The sequence below is a fragment of the Falco punctatus genome (genome assembly GCF_963210335.1).
Source record: "Falco punctatus genome assembly, chromosome: 17".
Taxonomy (NCBI): Eukaryota; Metazoa; Chordata; class Aves; order Falconiformes; family Falconidae; genus Falco; species Falco punctatus.
In genome coordinates, this window is record NC_137597.1 from 5,094,839 (window position 1) to 5,113,671 (window position 18,833).

At 44.3% G+C, this 18,833-nt stretch overlaps 1 protein-coding gene across 3 annotated transcripts in view; it reads left to right on the top strand.

Moving 5' to 3' along the window:
- MDM4 (MDM4 regulator of p53) overlaps positions 1–18,833 on the top strand; it is a 25,557-nt gene continuing 6,724 nt past the window's right edge. Inside the window, exons 1-11 of one of the 3 annotated variants that reach the window (XM_080367214.1) lie at positions 1–195; positions 4,314–4,687; positions 6,602–6,708; positions 9,363–9,437; positions 10,849–10,982; positions 11,505–11,554; positions 14,441–14,502; positions 15,269–15,365; positions 16,755–16,915; positions 17,488–17,622; positions 18,337–18,417. In XM_080367214.1, coding sequence (XP_080223340.1) covers positions 6,634–6,708; positions 9,363–9,437; positions 10,849–10,982; positions 11,505–11,554; positions 14,441–14,502; positions 15,269–15,365; positions 16,755–16,915; positions 17,488–17,622; positions 18,337–18,417 — 870 coding nt within the window. In that variant the 5' untranslated portion in view covers positions 1–195; positions 4,314–4,687; positions 6,602–6,633. Of the gene's footprint in view, positions 196–258; positions 4,688–6,601; positions 6,709–9,362; positions 9,438–10,848; positions 10,983–11,504; positions 11,555–14,440; positions 14,503–15,268; positions 15,366–16,754; positions 16,916–17,487; positions 17,623–18,336; positions 18,418–18,833 lie in introns of those variants that run through there. The other 2 variants (XM_080367212.1, XM_080367213.1) reach the window with 2 other exon arrangements.

The window sequence follows — 18,833 nt, forward strand, 5'->3', positions numbered from 1 at the left end:
CTCTATGGCGCGGCCCCGCCGGGCCGGGCGCCCCGCGGAAACGGCCGCGCAGCCATGTTGCCTGCGAGGGGAAGTGGCGGCCCGGAGCCCCGCTAAGATGGTGGAGAGGAGCTCTCGGGGGGCGTAGGGGTCCCGTCCCCCCACCCCCCCGACCCCGACCCCGGGGCGGCCTGGGGCCCATGGAGCAGCGATAGGGTGAGCCCGCCGCGCGAGGCCGGGGCTCGGGGGCGCAGCGCCCCGGTGCCGAGCAGGCCCGGGGGAGGGCGGCGGGGCCGGGCCGGGCTGCAGGCGGCCGGGGAGCCAAGAGCCAGGCGCGGGGACCGATCCAAGGGGGTCGGGGGGCGGTTGGAGGGCGGCAGAAAGCGGCTCCCCCGCGGCTGGGCCCGGCGGGGAGGGCCTGGGGGAGCGGGAGCCTCGCACCTGGCGTCTGGCGCTGCCGGGCCTGGGCGTTTGCACCGGGGGAGCAGGTGCTGCGCTTGAAATCATTTCTGGTTGAAAATCACTTTCATGAGAAAAACAAAACAAAAAAAGTGTCAAGCCCAAGATCCAGACCTTCCCGTTGGAAGAAATCCGTGTTGCAGTAGCATCATCCCGCTGACCAGAGCAGTGCCGTGTTCGCGTAGCTGTGCTGGAAGCACTGCAAGGGCCCTGTCTTCGTGAAGTTCCACTCTGAGAGTGGTGCCACTGCCATTCAAAGCCACGCTTCCCACCTTTTTAAAGTATTATTCTAATCATATTTCCTGCTGGACGCTTTTAAGGACATCTTACTGTTGTTTGACAGCTTATGCTTTCCAGTTAGCCGATGCTTATACCATCTGTTCCAGTAATAAAAGGAGATGCAACAAGTGTTTCTGCATTATTGCATCTTTTCCAGAGCGTGCTTTTTGCTTTCTGCTCTTTTCCACACCGAATGGTTATCTGCAGCATTGATAACTTTGGCAGCATTTAGAGTACAAGGTTCAGGGAAGTGTGATATGACCTGACTGCAGTGGAGAAGTGGGACTCTTTGTCACCATGTGTCATCTTTCACACCTCGATTTTAACCTTAAATGCTGCCACAGGCTGTGCAGTTCAGTGGTTGGAAGTAGCTCTGCTGAGCACCCGGTTAACAACAAGGAAGTTTTTTCAGGGAGGGAGGAATAACTCAAAAGATAAGATGTGTAATGTTTCACGGCTATTAAACAGATGGACTTTAAAAAGGTAATACCTGCTTTCTAGGCTGATTGGTTCTGACACATCCCGTCTGCGCTAGTGCAGGATTTGGGGCTGTGTTGCTGACTGGGTTAAAAAGAGCTGAAATAAATATGCAGCTATCCAAGATTTAGATTTCACAGAAGCGGTGTTCAGTAGGGGAAAACTACAAACTCGTGGAGAAGATAATAACAAGTGAGATTGAAAGGACCACTGAAATGTGAATGCAGTACTGTTAGAAGAGCTTGGGCTTGTTTCTGCTCTGGTATCTGTTCATTTAAGGCTCTCCAGCAGCTCCAAGTTATTGCGTTGCCAGCGTAGCTGGCGCTGCTCCAAGCGGGGCAGTGTCGACTCTTTCTGCCAGGTAGGTCAGGTGCCAGGCACCGCCTTGCATTGCATCTATTGCTAGGAGGTGACACGGGAAACCTGCTGATCAAAAAGGGTTAAAATTCATATCCCAAGTGCCTGCTTCTTCAGAAGTGTGCTGTGGGCTTGACGCGGCAAACGTGTAATGTGATGTTTGAGTGAATGCCTGTGTATTTAGCAACTTTCTTAGGAGTAGAGCAAAAGCACCTAGATGTTCAGCAATACCCAGGCTCGCAAGTGAAACATCATGCAGCCAGTCTTGCTGAAGATGTGATTGAAATAAGGGCTTTTGTTGTTTTTCACTGCTGCAGAAAATAGGTGATTATTAGCTTCAGTTTGACTCATGAGTTCTAAAGAGCTTGGCTCAACACTGAAGAGAAAGATGTTCCTGTGAGAGGAACAGTCAGCACAGTCACTTCAGGGTATTACATAGCTCTTGCCTGGTAAAGAAGCTTGTTTTCCTGACCTAACTACTTCTTGCTGCATGGTTGAATGCATTAAAATAGTTACATTGATTTGACATTCCCTTAAGGAAGTTAATCTGCTATGGGGAAGAGTGACCTCGATAAAAGCCCGATTTCATCTGTTAAAATAGAGGTAAATGCAGACAAGGGTGTGCATGGTGGCGTGGAAGTGCTGTCCTGTTCCAGACATTACCAGCAACAAATAACTGTCAACAGCAGCTGATTTAGGGAGATTTGCGGAGCAATTTGCCAGCCTGCCTTTTTTAATTGAAAAGATCAGGTTTGTTTTTTTCCTCCTACTAAACATAATAATAAAGTGTTGCATAACATTTGTATTTGTTAACTGCTAATGTTTATCACAGGTTGGCTAATTTTGGCGTGTTGTTGGCCGACCTTTGGGAAGCAACACACAATTTGTGGCAGATGCATCATGTCAACAGCAAAACTCAGGTGAAACTCAGAATGTTTTTTTTGTGTGTGTTAGAAGATTTGGATTTTACTCAAGAGCAGTTGCCTGAGAGGAGCTCTTCAGCTAAATATTAAAAATAGTAGCCCTGGCTTTTGTTGCCATAAGTAATGCATTAAAGGACTTTTCTGTAGTGAAATTGGGCTTTTTCACTGGGTACTCTTCCTAGCAGAGGATATTTTTCCTGATGGAATGCCAACTCGATGTCAAAGCAACATATTAGAGCACTTAACCGAGCACAGAACAACAAAAATGGAAGTCAAGCAGTCTATAAAGTGTGAAATCTGTTAAATCGTGTAATTCACAGCTCAGTTTTCTCTCCTGCTGCCACTTCCCGGCTGGAAGCCCCTAAGTAACCAGCCAAGATTTACAAGGTCTCATGGAGTAAAATGGTGACAAGGTGGCAGTGAAAGGGCAGCTTTGATGTTGCCTTGGCTGGCATTGTGCAGCTCTCAAAGGACGCGTACACACTTGTTGGGAACACAGTGATGTGATCGGGTGAAATGCGTGGCCCAGAGAAAGATGGCACAGGAGGAGCTAAGGGCTTAGTAAGGTGTGGTTTACAGGGAGGAGTAATGGTGGGTCAGTCACAAGCATGGTGAGATTGGTGGGCAGAAAGACTTGTCACACTGATGGGGGCAAACCTGATTAGCTCTGACTCAATTGTGAGATTAGTGCTTGTTTAAATCCTCCCCGCCAGGGCTGCTGTCTACATGATACCATACGTGAGACTGCAACTTTGCTTTCAGTAGAAATTTTGCTTTATTTGAAAGCATGAGAAAGAATGATAGTAACTGAAGACAAGACTTAAATGTCAGAACTTAACCCGCTGTTGAAGCGAGCCATTAGAGCCCGCAGATCCACCGAATAGTAATGTCTAGTCTGTACTCCCTGCTGTGTTTTTACTTTGCACGGAAGTTAGAAATTGTGTTCTTTCCTTAAAAGAAGGAGACTTTAAAACAAAACCTGAACTTGAATTAGAAATTCAGCCTCCACTTTTCAGACAGTGCTGTCAAGAAGAGTCCGTGCACCCTGTGCTTGCACTCTTCTGGGCCTGGTAAGATCTTGTCTCAAGCCTTTCCTTCTGCAGGCATCAAAAGCTGTGGTCTAGTGGGGTTTTGATTTCTTCAGAGGAGGAACTTTTACTCACAGAACAGGCAGACAGCTTGTTCCTGTAGTGTGCATGACCATATAAAGTGTTCAAGTGGAAAAAATGGTTGGTTGGTGACTCCTTTGTGATTCATGGTTTCCTCTGCATCATTACTCTGGTCCGGTGGCATTTGCTTATATGCATTGCTCCAAAGCTATAGGGGGAACAGGGTACGTTCACTGGTGCTTTTTGTTCCGTTGGCTGCAAGTTGGTTTAGATGCTTTAAGGGTTGTGAGGTAAAATATTTGGCATAAAAAATATTTGGCATAAAATAGGTGGGGAAATTAAAGAGTTGCAGGGGGAAGTTAAACAGGGCTCGCTGAGCAAGAAGCTTCACAGTTCTCTAGGAATTTCCACCGTTTGTGTTTCTGGCCAGCCTGTGTACAGAGGGTGGTAACACAAGTGAGATTTTCTGTCTTGGCAGGACAGTGACTGGTGGCAGCCTCCATAAATCTTGCAGGTATCACGTTTTGGAGCTTGCATGCTTGGGAAGACAGCATTCAGTAATTCCAAGATTCATTTCTAATTAAAGTTGGTATTACTAATGGTCAGACTTACTAAAAATACAATTTATCAGTAAAGACTGGAGGCAAAGCACTGACTTGCTCACCTTTCTCTAATAAAACAAGTATCGAAATAGCTGAAGTGATCTCTAGTGTTGACTCTCCTAACCCAGGCATAGCAGAGTGCCTTTCCAGGAGTTCAGGGCGGAGAGGAAATCCACTGTTTTCTCCCATTTTGGCCGTTTTTCACACCGACTCAAGCTCTTATCAGAAGCTGATGTATTTGGTGACTCCCTCTCCTGACTAAATGAGCTGGAGGCAGGAGCGGTTTTTGAAAGAGCGACTCAGAGCCCAGAGCACCCGTAGGACTGGGAGCCCAGCCAGGCACGGCAGAGCTGCTGGGGAGGCATTGCTGAGCACCCTCCGGGGCCGCTGGAGTTGCTCTCCTGCACGGGGACCCGCAGGCTCTTGGCAGGAGCAAAGGGACTGCCTGGGAAACGGAGGCCCATCCTAGTGATACTCCTGATAGCAGAGAAGTTCAAGGCTGGTAAGTTTCTGCAGCTAGTACAAAGTACAGCTTAGCTTGTAAAGCATGAAGGGTCCTGTGGGCAGTTTGTGCTGCAACGTGCTTGGCATTTTCAAGTAGAAACCTTAGTTAAAATTTAAGAGACTGATAACATGGACATGGTTTTAGCTTCCTAAATAGCTTCAAATACCAATTTATTTCAGTTAGTACCTAGGTCTGGTCACTATCAATGTTTTTTACCAAACTTGAACATTTGATATATCAAGCTTTCCTAAATAGTGAGATACGTTTGATCTTTCAGTATGATTTTATTCCTGGTAGTGCCTTTGTTCTTAGAGTATTACATTTCTCTGAAGTATCAGAACTCTCTAACTTGTTATAAGTCTTTTTAAGTTATAAGCCATTATAAGTCATTTTAATAGATGGGGCAGGGGAGGGATAGGGGTTGTGGTCAGCAACTTGAATTGGTGCTAAAGCTCAGATTTTTGTCTTTACTGAGGTTTCTGCACTGTGTGCTGAAATAGATGTTCAACCTGTTTTGTCTACGTCTAAAATGTTTGGTTACATTCCTCAGACACAAGGCTGGTTATTTTGGTAGCGTTCGCTTTTTAGTGTAGCTAATCATACTGTTTTGCATTCTTTATAACTGCTGTAGTAATAACAAATCCAGTTACTGAATCTGGAAAATTCTGTGAAAGGCCATTTAGATACTGCTTTTAAAGTTTTTTAGCTTCACATTTTTCAAGTTTAAATTAAACTACTGCATAGATTAAAAGTTGATGCTTCTTCCAGATTCCACACAGTTAAAACTTACCCAGAGTTGCATCTAAGTAGGCAAATTCAAAAGCCAGTATTTTTAGGTCATCTCATGCTCTAGCCTTAAGTTTTCCAAAAATTGCAGTTGCAGGGATTGTCTAGGTATTGCCTGCAGAAGTGCAGCCAGATTCACGTTGAGATGGAGATTTTATTGTAACTAGGTCCAGGGACACACTTACAGATATATTTTTTCTGATCTTTAGTGCTGTGTGATCAAGCCTTAAGTTTCTCCAGCAGGTTAAAGTTACTTTATTTCCCCCCACCCCCCAGTGGCTAATTAATTTACACCATCCTTTCTCTTTAAATATAAAGAAGTTTTCAAACCTGTTCTGTGAGGTAGATTAAACTGGATTGTGCTGTGAACATGAGTCATTACAGATTGTTTTGCATATGAAGCTGTCCTCTTTGGGTAGATACTGAAACTGATAGTTCTCAACAAATTCAAATAGCTGCAGGACTTCCCCTTTTGTTCTTTTCCAGGAAGGATCGATTCACCTGCTAGCCCAGTAATGCTGTTAAAATTTAATTTATAGCCTGCATCTAGGTATTTGGGATGAAGGCTGCAGCAGCTTTAGCAGGTTTTCAGCTCTTGGAAAAAGCAGGTGGGGAACGTGTTAATCGTTGACATCAGCGCCAGCTACTCTTTTTGGGCAGTCAGGGGGAGGTTGCTGCCTTGTGTAGATTTCCATTGTGGTTGATTGTGACTCAGCTTCTATTTCCCCAGCTCTGACTCAAGGATTTCACCCTGTTAAGAGTTTGCCAATGACCTGATGGAGACTGGCAGTTCCCTTGAGCTGGCAGGTCCCCAAGTTCCTCACCATGCTGTACCACTCCGAGAGACTGGCAGAGTCAAAGCATCCTTCGGTGCCACAGCAGATCTGTCCCAGTTGGTCTCAAGTGGCTGTTTGTCAGGCAGCTGGGTGCAGCTTGGGTAGGACAGCAGATCAGTTTAGGCAGAGCAGGTGAGGAGCACAGTAACATCAGCATGATACAGCAGTCATTTAAAATAGGCATGCAGGGCTAATTTTAAACCGTGATTTCCTGAGACTTCTAAGAAGTGAAAGTGGTTAAAGACCAGGTTTCTCAGCTTAACTGGTACATGAACCTTTTCATTTATAGGTTTGTGCTATAAACAGCTAATCACTGCCACAATGACATCTTCAAGCTCTCCCCAGCATCCAGCAGCTGAGAATGCCTGCAGAATCACACTTGGACAAGTTAACCAGGTAATTACCTCTCCCGCTTATCTTCGCTGCTTTCTTCTCACTAAAGCAGTGATTTCTTGCATCAAATCAAAGCTCTCCAAGTACATTTAAGTAAGAAGAGTTTAGGCTAATGGAGTAGGGCTTTTATCCCGGAGTTATGTTAGCTTTCATTATTAGATCAATGATTTATGAACACTTTAAAGGGGGAGGGGAGGGAAAAGCAGTCAAAACTGGCCATGCAAGTAACTGTATAATGCATATTTTTGTGCTGGGCCTGTACTTGAAGTATTCCACATACAACATTCCTCCTAGTGCTGGACTCTGTGTCTTGGAGCTTTGTAACCCTGTATGCTGAACTTGGTTGAGTCAGTAATTCATCCCTATGCCTTTTTGTGGAGTCGGCTTAGGTAACATGCAGTACATCCGTTATCGACTATTCCTGGAGCATCCCTGGAAAAAAAGGTAGTTGTAGCTGCAAGCCAAGGCCAACATGTGTGTGTTTGAATACCATGTTAACAGCCAGAGAGAGAAATTTGCAAACAATTTGCAAACAACAGCAGTAGAAATACAGTATAAAAATCAGAAAAGCTTCTCCAAGACAGGCATCCAACCTTTCAGAGCCAATTCATTGTAAAAAGCATCTCCACAATATGAGAGGATGTGGCAGGAGTGGAAATAAGCTGATGGGAAGTTGAGAGCGCCTCCCATTCGAGGCTTAAATTAGAAGCTTTGAAATGTAGCCAAGTCCTGTGCAGAATTGATGTATGTGCTTATTTATTCAATTCACTTGGCATGAAAAAAAAAGTAAATAGGCTCTGATATTAGTAGCAAAATATTGATTGTCAACACTCAGTGTCCTAGGCAGTGTGGAATAAACACTTCCATTTTGGCTGCACTGTAGTAGCTAAGGGCCCATTTGAAAATGATCAAGCTAACTAGGTTTCTTCTTTAATCAGAAAGAGATGTATAAGTTGTTACTTCAAAAGCCATTTGAGAGTGGTCATTAGAGAAATGAATGAATGCAAACACATAGTTTCATCTTACTAAAAATCATGTGCTGATACAAGCACTTATTTGAGTTGTGCTGAGCTTTTCTTAGTGAAAAAGATGTTCTTGAGAAAGAGACTTGGGGCTGGACACAAGCTGTTCTGTTTGAGCTTGGAAATGCATTTAAGAAACAATAATGAGAAAATAGGCAGACCAGACACATTCACAGAGGAGACAGATTTTTTACAATTTTAGAAAACAGCAGAACAAATACCTTGCCAAGATAGTGCCTGATAGCTGAGTGACAAATTACATTCATGATAAGCAACCAAAATCTGCTCTGCTTACTTTGGGCAGGAAAATGGTGCTGCAGCTCGGGCTGTCTCTTGAGGAGGTGTTGCAGGGCTGCAAGCAGGCTCTGCACCGTGGGAAGGGAAGCAGGGATTGCAGTTGCATTTGTATAGGCAAGAAAGGAGGGGTGGGTGTGGGACAGAGGTGAATCCACCTAACATTGAAGGTGAAGGGCTTTACTAGCTAGCAGGAGTTACATGCCTCGAGAGGATAAGCCTTGTTAAAGTGTAGAGGAAACAGCAATGAACTGGGTGTGCTGAGGGCTGGACTTTCTGTCCTGTGACAGATTGAAGTTGCTGTATTAGCATCTGATAGACAAGGAGGACAGAGGGAGAGATTCAGTGTGGGAAGCATGCTTCGTGTACAATATTGTACACAACTGTAGCATTCAGAGAACAGAGAGGGCTTTCAGACATGTGGTGGCACTCTCCTGGGAATTGTTAAAGTTCTTGTGGAATAGATGAAATAGTAACGTAGGGGGGAAGAAGGTATTTAAAGCTTGCTGCTGTTTTATGTAGCGTTATCTGTCCTGCTACTCAAAGCTGCTTGGGTGTGTGGGTGAAACCTAAAGGTGGTGTGGAGTAGTTGCATTGTTCCCAGGGTACTTTATATTTTGTACACTAAATATTTGGTTGATGACTGAGATCCACAGAAAACACAGGTTCTGATCCTTGGTGTCAATTAACCACACCTTGTGTTTAATACAGTCTTATTATTACCTGCCTGTTCATGGATCCTAATAAATACTTAGGTCTGTACAGAGCAGACTGGATTTATCCAGTGTGCTAATTAAGAACGTTCCGGCATGCTGCTTTTGGAGGGGCAGTCTGAATGCACCATCATCGCTGCTGAAGATGTGACTCAGTACATTTGGTTAGTCACTGCCTAGGGCTCCATACCGAGGGTCTGAGTTTCCAGTCTTCCCTCACAGGGTGAATGACATCAAAGTTAATGGGACAGTGTAAGTGATTAAAGTCTTTAGAGCTGGCTGCCCAAATTCCTCGGCTTTTTTTGTCTTGCGCTTGAGTCAGAATGATTGTGCTGATTTTCAGTCCTTCTAACTTCTTTTTAAGCATTTGTCCAGGCAGATTACTTGTAAAAAAAGAATACCAGCCTTCAGCAGGTTAGCCTGAGGCCAGCAGTGTTTCCCCACTACCTCCAACTCATCCCATGGTTGTCAGCTCTCTGCTTGGCGTGTGAGTCTTATACATAGGTTGACTTGGGCAACTTGGGTTTGCTCTCTGTGATATGCAGGCTCACGTGCCAGGGTGACCGGCTTTCTCTCAGCAGGGCACTGCTTCGTGTCGTTCAGACAAACTCTGTGCTTTGTATTTTAGGTGCGACCCAAACTGCCACTTCTGAAGATTCTGCAGGCTGCAGGCGCCCAAGGTGAAACCTTCACATTGAAGGAGGTGGGCTCAGTTCCTAGGCACCGAAACCGTGCCTGTCCTGATGGCTCTTTGTGGGGAAGGGATGGGACTGGCTATTAATTTTTGCATACTTTTAAGCCCTGCCTGCAAAATAAGGATACCTGATCCATAGGGCTATTGTGATTTGATCGATCATAACTGGTTTTGAGAGCCCCGGGAGGAAATGGAATAGGAGCGTGAAATTTTAAAGAATATTATTTATCCTGGAAAATCAGAAGCCTCCGTAAGAGAAAGGAGAGACAGGATAGCCACGTTCCTGAGAGAGTGTAGGAGATTCTGTTCAATTGTCTTGCTCTCTGCTCAGTGCCTGAAAGCCTTAAAAATTGGATTCCAGTTGGTATTTTTCGTTTAACTTTTCTTTGAAATGGCTTGTCAGCTAAACCTAAGAGACCCTGTGAATTCATTTATTTTAAGATTAAAATGCAATATGTGTACGAGATTAAAAAAATGACACTGTGATTTACAAGAGTGTCCTGTCTGCAAAGAATTAAATGCAGTGGTTTTTCATTATGAACGTGTCAAATATTCCTGCAGAGCCCCGTGACTTATTTTAAACACTTATGCATTTAAATAACTTATTTAGCTTCCAAAAATTTTTGCAAAAAACAAATTGAATGGTTTAAATGGGGAGAGCTGAGTATTAAATGCAGGTTACATGTATAGATTAACATTTTAACTCAGTTAAGTCAGTTTTTTCTGCAGAGAACGGAGTACTGTTGGCAACTTTTTGGTGACACTTGTCATTCAGGAGGGTCACTTCAGTGGGTAATGGGGGTTGGGACCTGCCTGTATTGTGCTTAATGTGCTTTGCTTTCTCCCCTTGTGTTCTGGATTCCTCACTGGAGCTGGCAGTGTTCCCTAGCTCTCAAAAGATGTTTCCTCTCCATCCTTTGTGATACTAATGCAGTTGCCATTGCATCTTGCAGTCTGTGTCCCAAGGGACCGCACTGTAAACGTGGTCATCCTTTAGCCAAAGCCATTTCCTTCTCTTCTTTAACCTGAGTTGAACAGCTGCCAGTCTCCCATCTCCTCCTCTCGCTGAGCAACACTGCCCACGTGAAAGTGTTATCACCTGTGTCACGTTTCATTTTAATGTGTGGTAGCAGAAGGACTGCTATCTGTCCATCTTTGACTCAATTTTCCTTGTCTGGGGTTAATACTTCCAAACCTTACAGCAATGTGGTAAAGCACAGCTCTCACTTGGTTGGGAGACACCAAGAAATTGCAGGTGTGCATAAAAAAGCAGGTTTTTTACGTAAAAAAAAAAAAAAAAAAGATTTGACTCACACTGTAAAGAGTAGCAGGAGGCAAGTATCATAAACTAAATTTCCAGGGTCTTTGGTGGTTTGGTTTTGCCCGCATAACTGGCTGATGGTATGTTATGTATCTGCAGGTTATGCATTACCTAGGACAGTATATAATGGTGAGGCAGCTCTACGACAAAAGACAGCAACACATGGTCTATTGTGGAGGAGATCAGCTGGGAGAACTGCTGGGACTGGAGAGCTTCTCTGTAAAAGATCCAAGGTATGAAAAATTCACCTTTAACGTACGTTGTATTATAGGGGTTGCCAGGACAGGCAGCTCTTGGTGTCACTGTGTCTAGTCACTGTCACATAAACCTCCATGAATACCAACCAAGTGGCTCAGTGGCTTATTGGTAATGTGTTCAACAAGTTCTGAAGAGCCAGTTCTGAATGGTTAAATAAAACATAGCCACCCCACGAAAATCGGAGCGAACAATTGCTAACAAACTAGGCGGAGTGCTAGTGCTAGCAGGCAGTGAGCTGCTTGAGGTGACATCTTTTCCCCATTTCATTTCTGCATCTTCACAGGCCCTTGGTCTCACACCTAAGTGAAAATCTACATCCTTCAGTAAAGTTTTAACCTAGACTTCTCTGTAGCAAGCATTTAGGAGTGGCAAAAAAACCTCTCTGCAGTTTCCAGTGTCTTTCTGGATAATAAAAGAGAATTTCTGTCCCTGGTTTATAAAAGGCAATGCGGCTTGGCTTTGTGAGGGTGACTCAACTATCATTTTCTTTCCCACAGCCCAGTCTATGACATGTTGAAACGGAACCTGACTTCTGCTGCAATGACAGGTAGGTTTGTCACAGTATGGGCAAGTATGTTGAATATAGTGTTGATGTAACTTGGGTAAGTAATGATATTCGGAAAAGAGGAATGTTTCTGAAGCTGGAACAAACTGCTAATGAAGGCTTTGACTAGACAACCTCTTTGAGTATGTGTCTTTTCTGTGTGTCCACCATCAGTAGCTGTGGTATGAAATCAGTTAGCTGTTTGAGTAACGTGGCTGCCTCTAACCAGTGGCCAAACCTTGGAGCAGCAGGCACACTCTCTCTGGAAGCACGATGACAGAGCTAAATACTGTGGATGTACAACTCGACATGGCTGAAGTGTCCCATCCAAGTCATTATTGGTGTCTCGGTCTTTTCTCAGTTTCATAGCATGCTGCGACTTCTGGCTCTCACCTTGTTTTATACTTTCATAATCTTGAGACTGAATGTAAGAGTGCTGGGGGAGCCCAGCCTAGTTCTGCAAACCAAAGAGGTCTGGACTTTAATTGAATGCTTGAACCTTTAAAGGTCACTGTTGCTTTCCTGGCTTATAAGGGAAATCAAATCTTAGCTACATCAAAAGTCCTTCAGTCATAAATTAAAATTTATTCTCTAAATTAATCTCAGACGATGGCTTCCTTGCAGCCAGTTCCCATTGTACGGCTGGTAATCTTAATATGAAAAAAAGCTTTTAATGAAACTACAAGTATAAAAATCATGAGGGAGCTGCACCGGGAGAGTTTTGGAGTCTTGTGCCGTACTTCTTGGGGTCTCTAAGCAGAGAATATGGACTTTGTTCTTCGTAAGGGCTTAGTCTATTTTTGCACAGGTATGTAAAAGCTTGTGCCAATTTAGAAACTGAGAAGACGTGGCCCTAAACTGCTTAGTCCTCTGCTTTGAGCCGTGTATTGGTGCCTCTGAGGTCCCCCTCCTTTCTCTATTGGTATAGAAGAATCTTCCTAAGTGGACTCTCGTCTAAACACGTTACCTACAGAATAACTGTGTGAGTGCCGTTCCCCTCGCTGGTGATGCCCTGGCCTCTTCCCTGTAGGCGATGTATGTGGAGAGCAAAGGATCCCAGTGAAACAGCTCTCTCCTCTGCTGCCCTGTCCCCTTTCTGCTTGGTGTGTGCGCGTGGCTGGGTGTGCGTGTACGGTCCAGTCATGGTGTAACTATTTTTAAACCTGCCAAAGGAAATACTGTTCCTTTAGGGAGATGATCACTGAGTTATACTACCGTGTCTGCTTGTGTATGTGTGTGACTAAAACGAAACAAGCTTGGCAGACCAGACCTTTGACAAATGCACAGGAAAGGTGACTCGAGGTATTGTTTTTCCTTCATGGCAACGTAGGAATAACTGGAAGTGCCTCAGGGCTTAGAGAGGTCTTCATGTTTCAAGTTTTGTAATAGCTGCTTGTATTCGTTAGCCAAATCAGTGCTTATCAACACATCTTTCTGCAGATTGTCTCGGCCACTTCTTTTAAGTACACTTGTGGAAAGGTGACTGCAGTGCATGTTGATAATAAAGGTTAAGCTCGTACATAATGCTCTTCGTGAGGTGGTGTCCTTGGCTAGCTTTCGCTCTTAAGTGCAACTCAAATGAGGTACATTTAGGAATACCTGACTTTAAGGGCATTTTGTATATTATACGTTGGCTTCAAAAAAGGAAGCCTTCCAAGAAGTGGAGTGTCTTTTGACACAGTGTTTAAGGCTAGTTTGCATTATTTATAAAGTGTTAGAAGTGTAAGGCTTCACTTTTTCTAATGTGCCTGCACAGCCAAAGCAATTAGGGATGAGCCAATTGACTTTGTTTTCCTTCAGGTATGAGATAACCAGTGACTGCAGAAGCTGTAGGGTGATGGAAGGGGAAGAAAGGAAAGCTGAAATAATGCATGGAGGGCAAAGAATACGGGACAGAGCCATGTTATTTTGTGGTCCCTTGTTTTGGTCCATTTTATGGACCACTTTGTGGTCCACCTTTCTGCCTATAGCAGCAGTTTTCAGTGTCTTCATCCATGATTCATGGTGTGAATCAGACTGTTCTTGTCTGCCTGGCACCAAGCAGGGAATTTCTCTGCTAAATTGAAAGGGGAGCAAGCAGGAGCCATCCTTGCATCTTTTTTTCTCTAGCAAGTAATTCTGTTTGAAGGGTAGACTTCCTAAGTGCAGCTCCCCTATTATGTAGAAAGATATCTGTTAATATGATTGTTCTTGCTATTTAGGTTGGCCTTTTAATTAACTCTTGGGGCCAGTGTAATCGTCTGGATTAAATTGTGTTACGGATCTGCACGGTTACCCAGGAAGGAGCTTGCTGTGCATGGAATTTTCCCTTCTTTAGTCTAGTCAGTGTTCTTCATGCCCACAGCCTTTAAGAAAGGCATTTTTCCTGTCTCAGCCTAGGCTGAAAGGGATGGTGTCCACAGGTATTTATAAAAATCTTACTCTTCTCCATTCACCTTCTTCAGCACGGATCTGATCCAGCCTTCAGGTGAGAGTCCCCACACTCTGCTATTGCTCTGGGTTTCTGTCTCCGTGCAGACCTCTTGTGTAAAGGACCTAGAGCTTGCGATGGCAGGACAGCCTGTAGGAAAAAAGAATAGTTTTTCGCATTAGGAAGATGGTTCTTACATGCTGTGGGGTTTTATCAAGCTTCATCTCCAAGGAGACATAGACTCTGTATTCCATAGGCTCATGCCTCCATACGTACCTAGCAAAGTCTAGGGAATACTGGAGTAATGCCTCTCTAGGAAAATGGCTAGTTCTCGAAGGAAGAAAGGGCACCGTTTCTGTTGAAGGGCTACTTAGAGGTCTGCCAAGCCTGGCTCGTTGGTTGCTTGCTGAAGTCCCTCTGTGTTGTGAGAATGGTTATTACCAGGGAAGGTTTTTTCTTTTGTTTTACCTGCCATCTAGATGCTGCACAGAATCTCGCAAAGGAACAGAGCGTCGATAAGCCAAGCCAAGACCAGCTGAAGGTAAACCCACTGCCTGGTGGTTTCTTTTGTTGTACAGAGTGCCCCTTCTCTGTACCTGTGCATGGTGGACTGCCAGAACTTTGTGCTGCTTGGCTGCCAGGTCCTCACCTTCCTGAAAAGTTCTTGGAGTCCACAGGGCAGGGACAGAGTGACCCTTCTCTGTTCTCTTCATAACAGAGTACCAGTCTCTGAGCGCGTTTCTCTGGGGTGTAGCACTTCTAGTCCTCAGTTCCTCCAGCGTGCTCTGTACTTTCCTGTCTTTCCTCCCTCTTTCCCATCCCCTCTCTGAGTAGGAATTGCCAAATAATTAAGCTTTCTAAAACGTGTGAACAAGTTTTGTGTTTAGTAGGATTGTTTTCAGAAGCTTTCAGGCAGAATCTGAAACCTAGGAAAAATCTTTGCACATTCAAACTTGTTTCCAGGTGTATTTTGGGGTTAAGGTAGTCTGATCTGGGAGGTGTCTGTTCACACTGGGGGCCAGAGAGTCACAAAGCTCACAGTATTACTGCATTAAAGATGGCAACTTTTGGACTTTTGCCAATCTTAAGATTTTTCCTAGGTGGCAAGTATATTGTTTGTGCGGATTACAGATGCGTTAGCCTTCTGAAAGGGTTAATAGCGTGTAGGTTTTGTTCAGAAACTTTTATTTCTCTTCCGAACTTCTTGGTCTTGTACTGCAGCTGGTGACTCGGAATGGAAGTGCTACATCCCCTTGTCCCTATAAGCTCTGGTGGACTAACATGTGTTTTTTCCTTCCTTCATGCAGTTTAGCCGGCAAGAAGGTTCTGACACTGGCGTCATGGAGGGTGAAAGCAATGCTTCTGCTTTGTCTACCTCGGAGCAAAAATGTGAGAATTGTGAAGGTGAGTGCCAGCTCTTCTGCAGTAACTCGATGTGTACAAGCTCTTCTGCTCCTTCTCCAGTGTGACATGTTGAGCTCTGCATCAACAAAGTGTTGGAGAAGGTTGTTGGGAGACTAATAAAAACCTGTTGTGGAATATAATCTTTAGAAATCATGAGGTTATGCTAAAGATTGAGAGACCTGCAAATGTTCACCAAAGGTGTTTTATGATAGACATGTTTTCTAGCTTGGATATTTGGTCTCATAAATAAACCAACACTTTGAATAAAATGGCAGGTTAAGCCCCAAAAGCACATCTATCACTAAACAATGCCATGAAAAATCTTACAGACCTTGCTGAAGGGTATTTTAAATGCTGAAATTGTACTTGTATCTATTTATCTTCCCAAGGGACTCTCTCCTCTGATTACACAGAACACAGCCTGAGCCGTCTGCAGTCATTACCTGCAAACCAATTAGGGAACTGAATAACAATGGATTTTTTTTTTTTCTATCCAGCTTAAGTGTAATACAGCTCCTTCATATTTAGACATTTCCTTTGTTTTAATGTCTGGGGATTTCTTGCTTGTTCACTCATGGATTTCTGATGTTACGGAAACAATTTTCCTGTTTTTCTACTTTCTATTCTCATGTTATTTTCATATCAAGGAACCTGTTTGTAAAATCAAATCTCCTTTGCAAGTGTGGGTATTTCCAGATCAAATGAGAGTGGTAGATGTTGTCCTGGCTGCGTGTACAAAAAGAGGTAGGAACAGTCCTTGTCTGTGCCTTTGAAACTCGTGGCACTGGAGAGAGAGATATTCAAGGTTATCTTTAAATTCAGACTGCTGAGTTGAGGACCATAGACTAAACTGCATGGGCTAAAAAAGAGGCTGAAGCATGGGGTGATGGAGGATGGATTCTTACCTTCCTGCTTCCTACTTTGAGCCTGGTTTGGGTATTCAGGAGCTCCCTTCACTGGAAATTTGAACTAAACTCAAACCAGTTCTTTCTGCATCTTAAGTCACTCAAGAAATCTGCTCTGCATTGACTTGGTTAGAGCTCTGAAAGAAGTGTTTGCGTTTCTGTATTGAGTCTTAAAAGTAAGGTAAAGCTAAAGAGAACCAGGACTGTTACATGGACACTGGGAACACTGGCATGCTTCTCTGACCTCTGGTGATGGCTGTGCAGTGACTGTTTTGCCAGGTTCACTTGGGTAGATCCACAGGTACAGATGTGCGGCGGATCTGACGTCCCAGTACACTCATACGAACCCCAAAGCTCTTAGCAGTAACTGGCTGTAAGAAGGAGCGAGAAAGAATTCTAAAATCGGACGGGGCCAATTTTTTCTCTGCTAGTCTCTGAAATAATATAGGTGTGGCATGACTTAGATTCTACTTGGCTCTTACAGACAAAGACTTAATAGAAAACCTCTCTAAAAGCAAGAAGCCTAAGCTGGACCTAGTGTTTGAGGAATGGGATGTAGCTGGTCTTCCATGGTGGTTTTTAGGCAACCTCAGAAGCAATTACAAGTCCAGAAGTAATGGATCAACAGATATTCAGACTAACCAGGTGTGTAGACATTTTAAATAGGTGCACTGTATTCTCTTCCTCTCCTCTTTTGGGTTCCAAGTAAATAAAATATTCTTGTTCTTTCTTTCCCCTTCCCACTCCAGGATTTTCAGCCTCTCCCTTGTGTGTTGCTGTCCCACCCTTTCACATCAGGTGGTTGGTTACCTGTCGTGTTCTTAAATAAACTAGGCGCTCTCTGAAGGCTGTGCTCAGCTGCTCAGCCGTTGGAGGTCCTTTTGCACTCCAGAGCATTCGTTGTATTTCAGGAGTTGCCCCTCTTCTGGGTTGAAAGTTGCAATGCGGTGTGGATGGCTGTAGCGTGGCGGCCAGCTGCTGTATGGCCGGCTAGCAAGGGGAGTGAGCGTAGCGCTGCTTGAAAAAGGGGTGTCTTTGTGAGAGCGGTCAGCTGCCCCTTTCTCTCCCAGGGGTGACTGGAGGAGCTGCCCAGGGCTGAGAAGGCTGTTAGTGAGGCAAAGGGGAGAGGCGTTCGCTGTGGTGATGGCTGCGGTGCTGGTACTCCTGCTGCTGCTAACCTGAGCTCTAAGTAGTCTCTCCTGGTTCTTTTCCAACAGGACATAGACACTGCCGTTGTTTCAGATACTACTGATGACTTGTGGTTTCTCAACGAATGCCCGTCGGATCCCAGCAGTGCTGCAGTCAAGGTGGAAACAGTTGACTGCGAGGAAGTGAAAGAAGGTGACAAAAAGGTACCTCTTCAAACAGCCACAGTGCACGTGTCCCGCAGGTTGGCCTTGCTTAATTGATCTTGTGATGCTGTGCTGATTTTGGAGGAGCTAGATGTGTAACCATTCAGAGTTTAAACTGTGTTTAGGAAAGGCCGTCGCTGTTCTGTACGATAGCTTTCCTGTGTAGTTGGTCTGCTTGGTTTTGGTTTAAAAGCGTGTGTTTTCAAGGCACAAAATTAATTTAACATTAATGAAATCTCTAGCGGCAACTTTACTGTGCTTCTAGCTAATATCTACAAGGCTAAGAAATGAAAAGACTTGAAGAGGAAGATCTCAGTTTACGTGATACGCTTGCCTGAGTCTGCTGGCAGAGGTGGCAGTGAGATTGGTTACGGGTAATTGATCAAATGTGTGTTAAAGGGATTGAGTTCATGATTTCTTCCATGGAAATTAGTAGGACCACTCAGGTGTGTACGTGTTTGTATTTGTATGATTCTTGTGTGGATCAGAGAGAGGTATGCGTTGACCACAGGCAAATACGACTGTAAACAAGCCCAGCAACAGTTATCAATATTCTGGAATAGAATAGTACATGAAGTGGCTTTTCATTCACTGATGGGAATGACTTAAATTATCATGGTGACTATATAGTCATTTTAGTTTTGGTGTACAATGCCAGACACATTGTAAATAGAGATTATTGCGCCTCTCTAACGACATTTCCATTCTTTCCAGGTGACTGAGGATGCATGTTTGCATGACTTGGAAGATTCTCAGTGCTTAAGTGATGACACAGATACAGAAGCTGCTTCTGAGGTAGGCGTCCTTTAGGTCAGCGTTCCTTGCTTGGAGTGTGCTTCATCCTAGATGTAGTTGGAAGAACTTGTCCAGCCACTACTACTGGTTGTGGTAGGAGAAGCTAATTCTTGTATGGGTTTCAAAGGCCAAAAGAAACAAAAAATTAGGCCAGAAAAGCTTTTTTGTAACCTATGTGAAGGAGCGTAGAGAAGGTGGCTTGACCTGCACTGGTTTGTTTTGGATAGGGCTCTGTTAAATTCTAAACTGGATGGACACGAGACCTGGCACCCAGTCCAAAACCACCAAGTGTCTCTCCCAGCCACAGAGCAACCCTGGAACTTACGTGATTTGGCCACTTTTTGTGGCGGTGTGAGAGAATTTATACACGGTCTAGCTGGGTGGTTTTGTTTTGCCTAAGAGATTAGGCTCCTCGT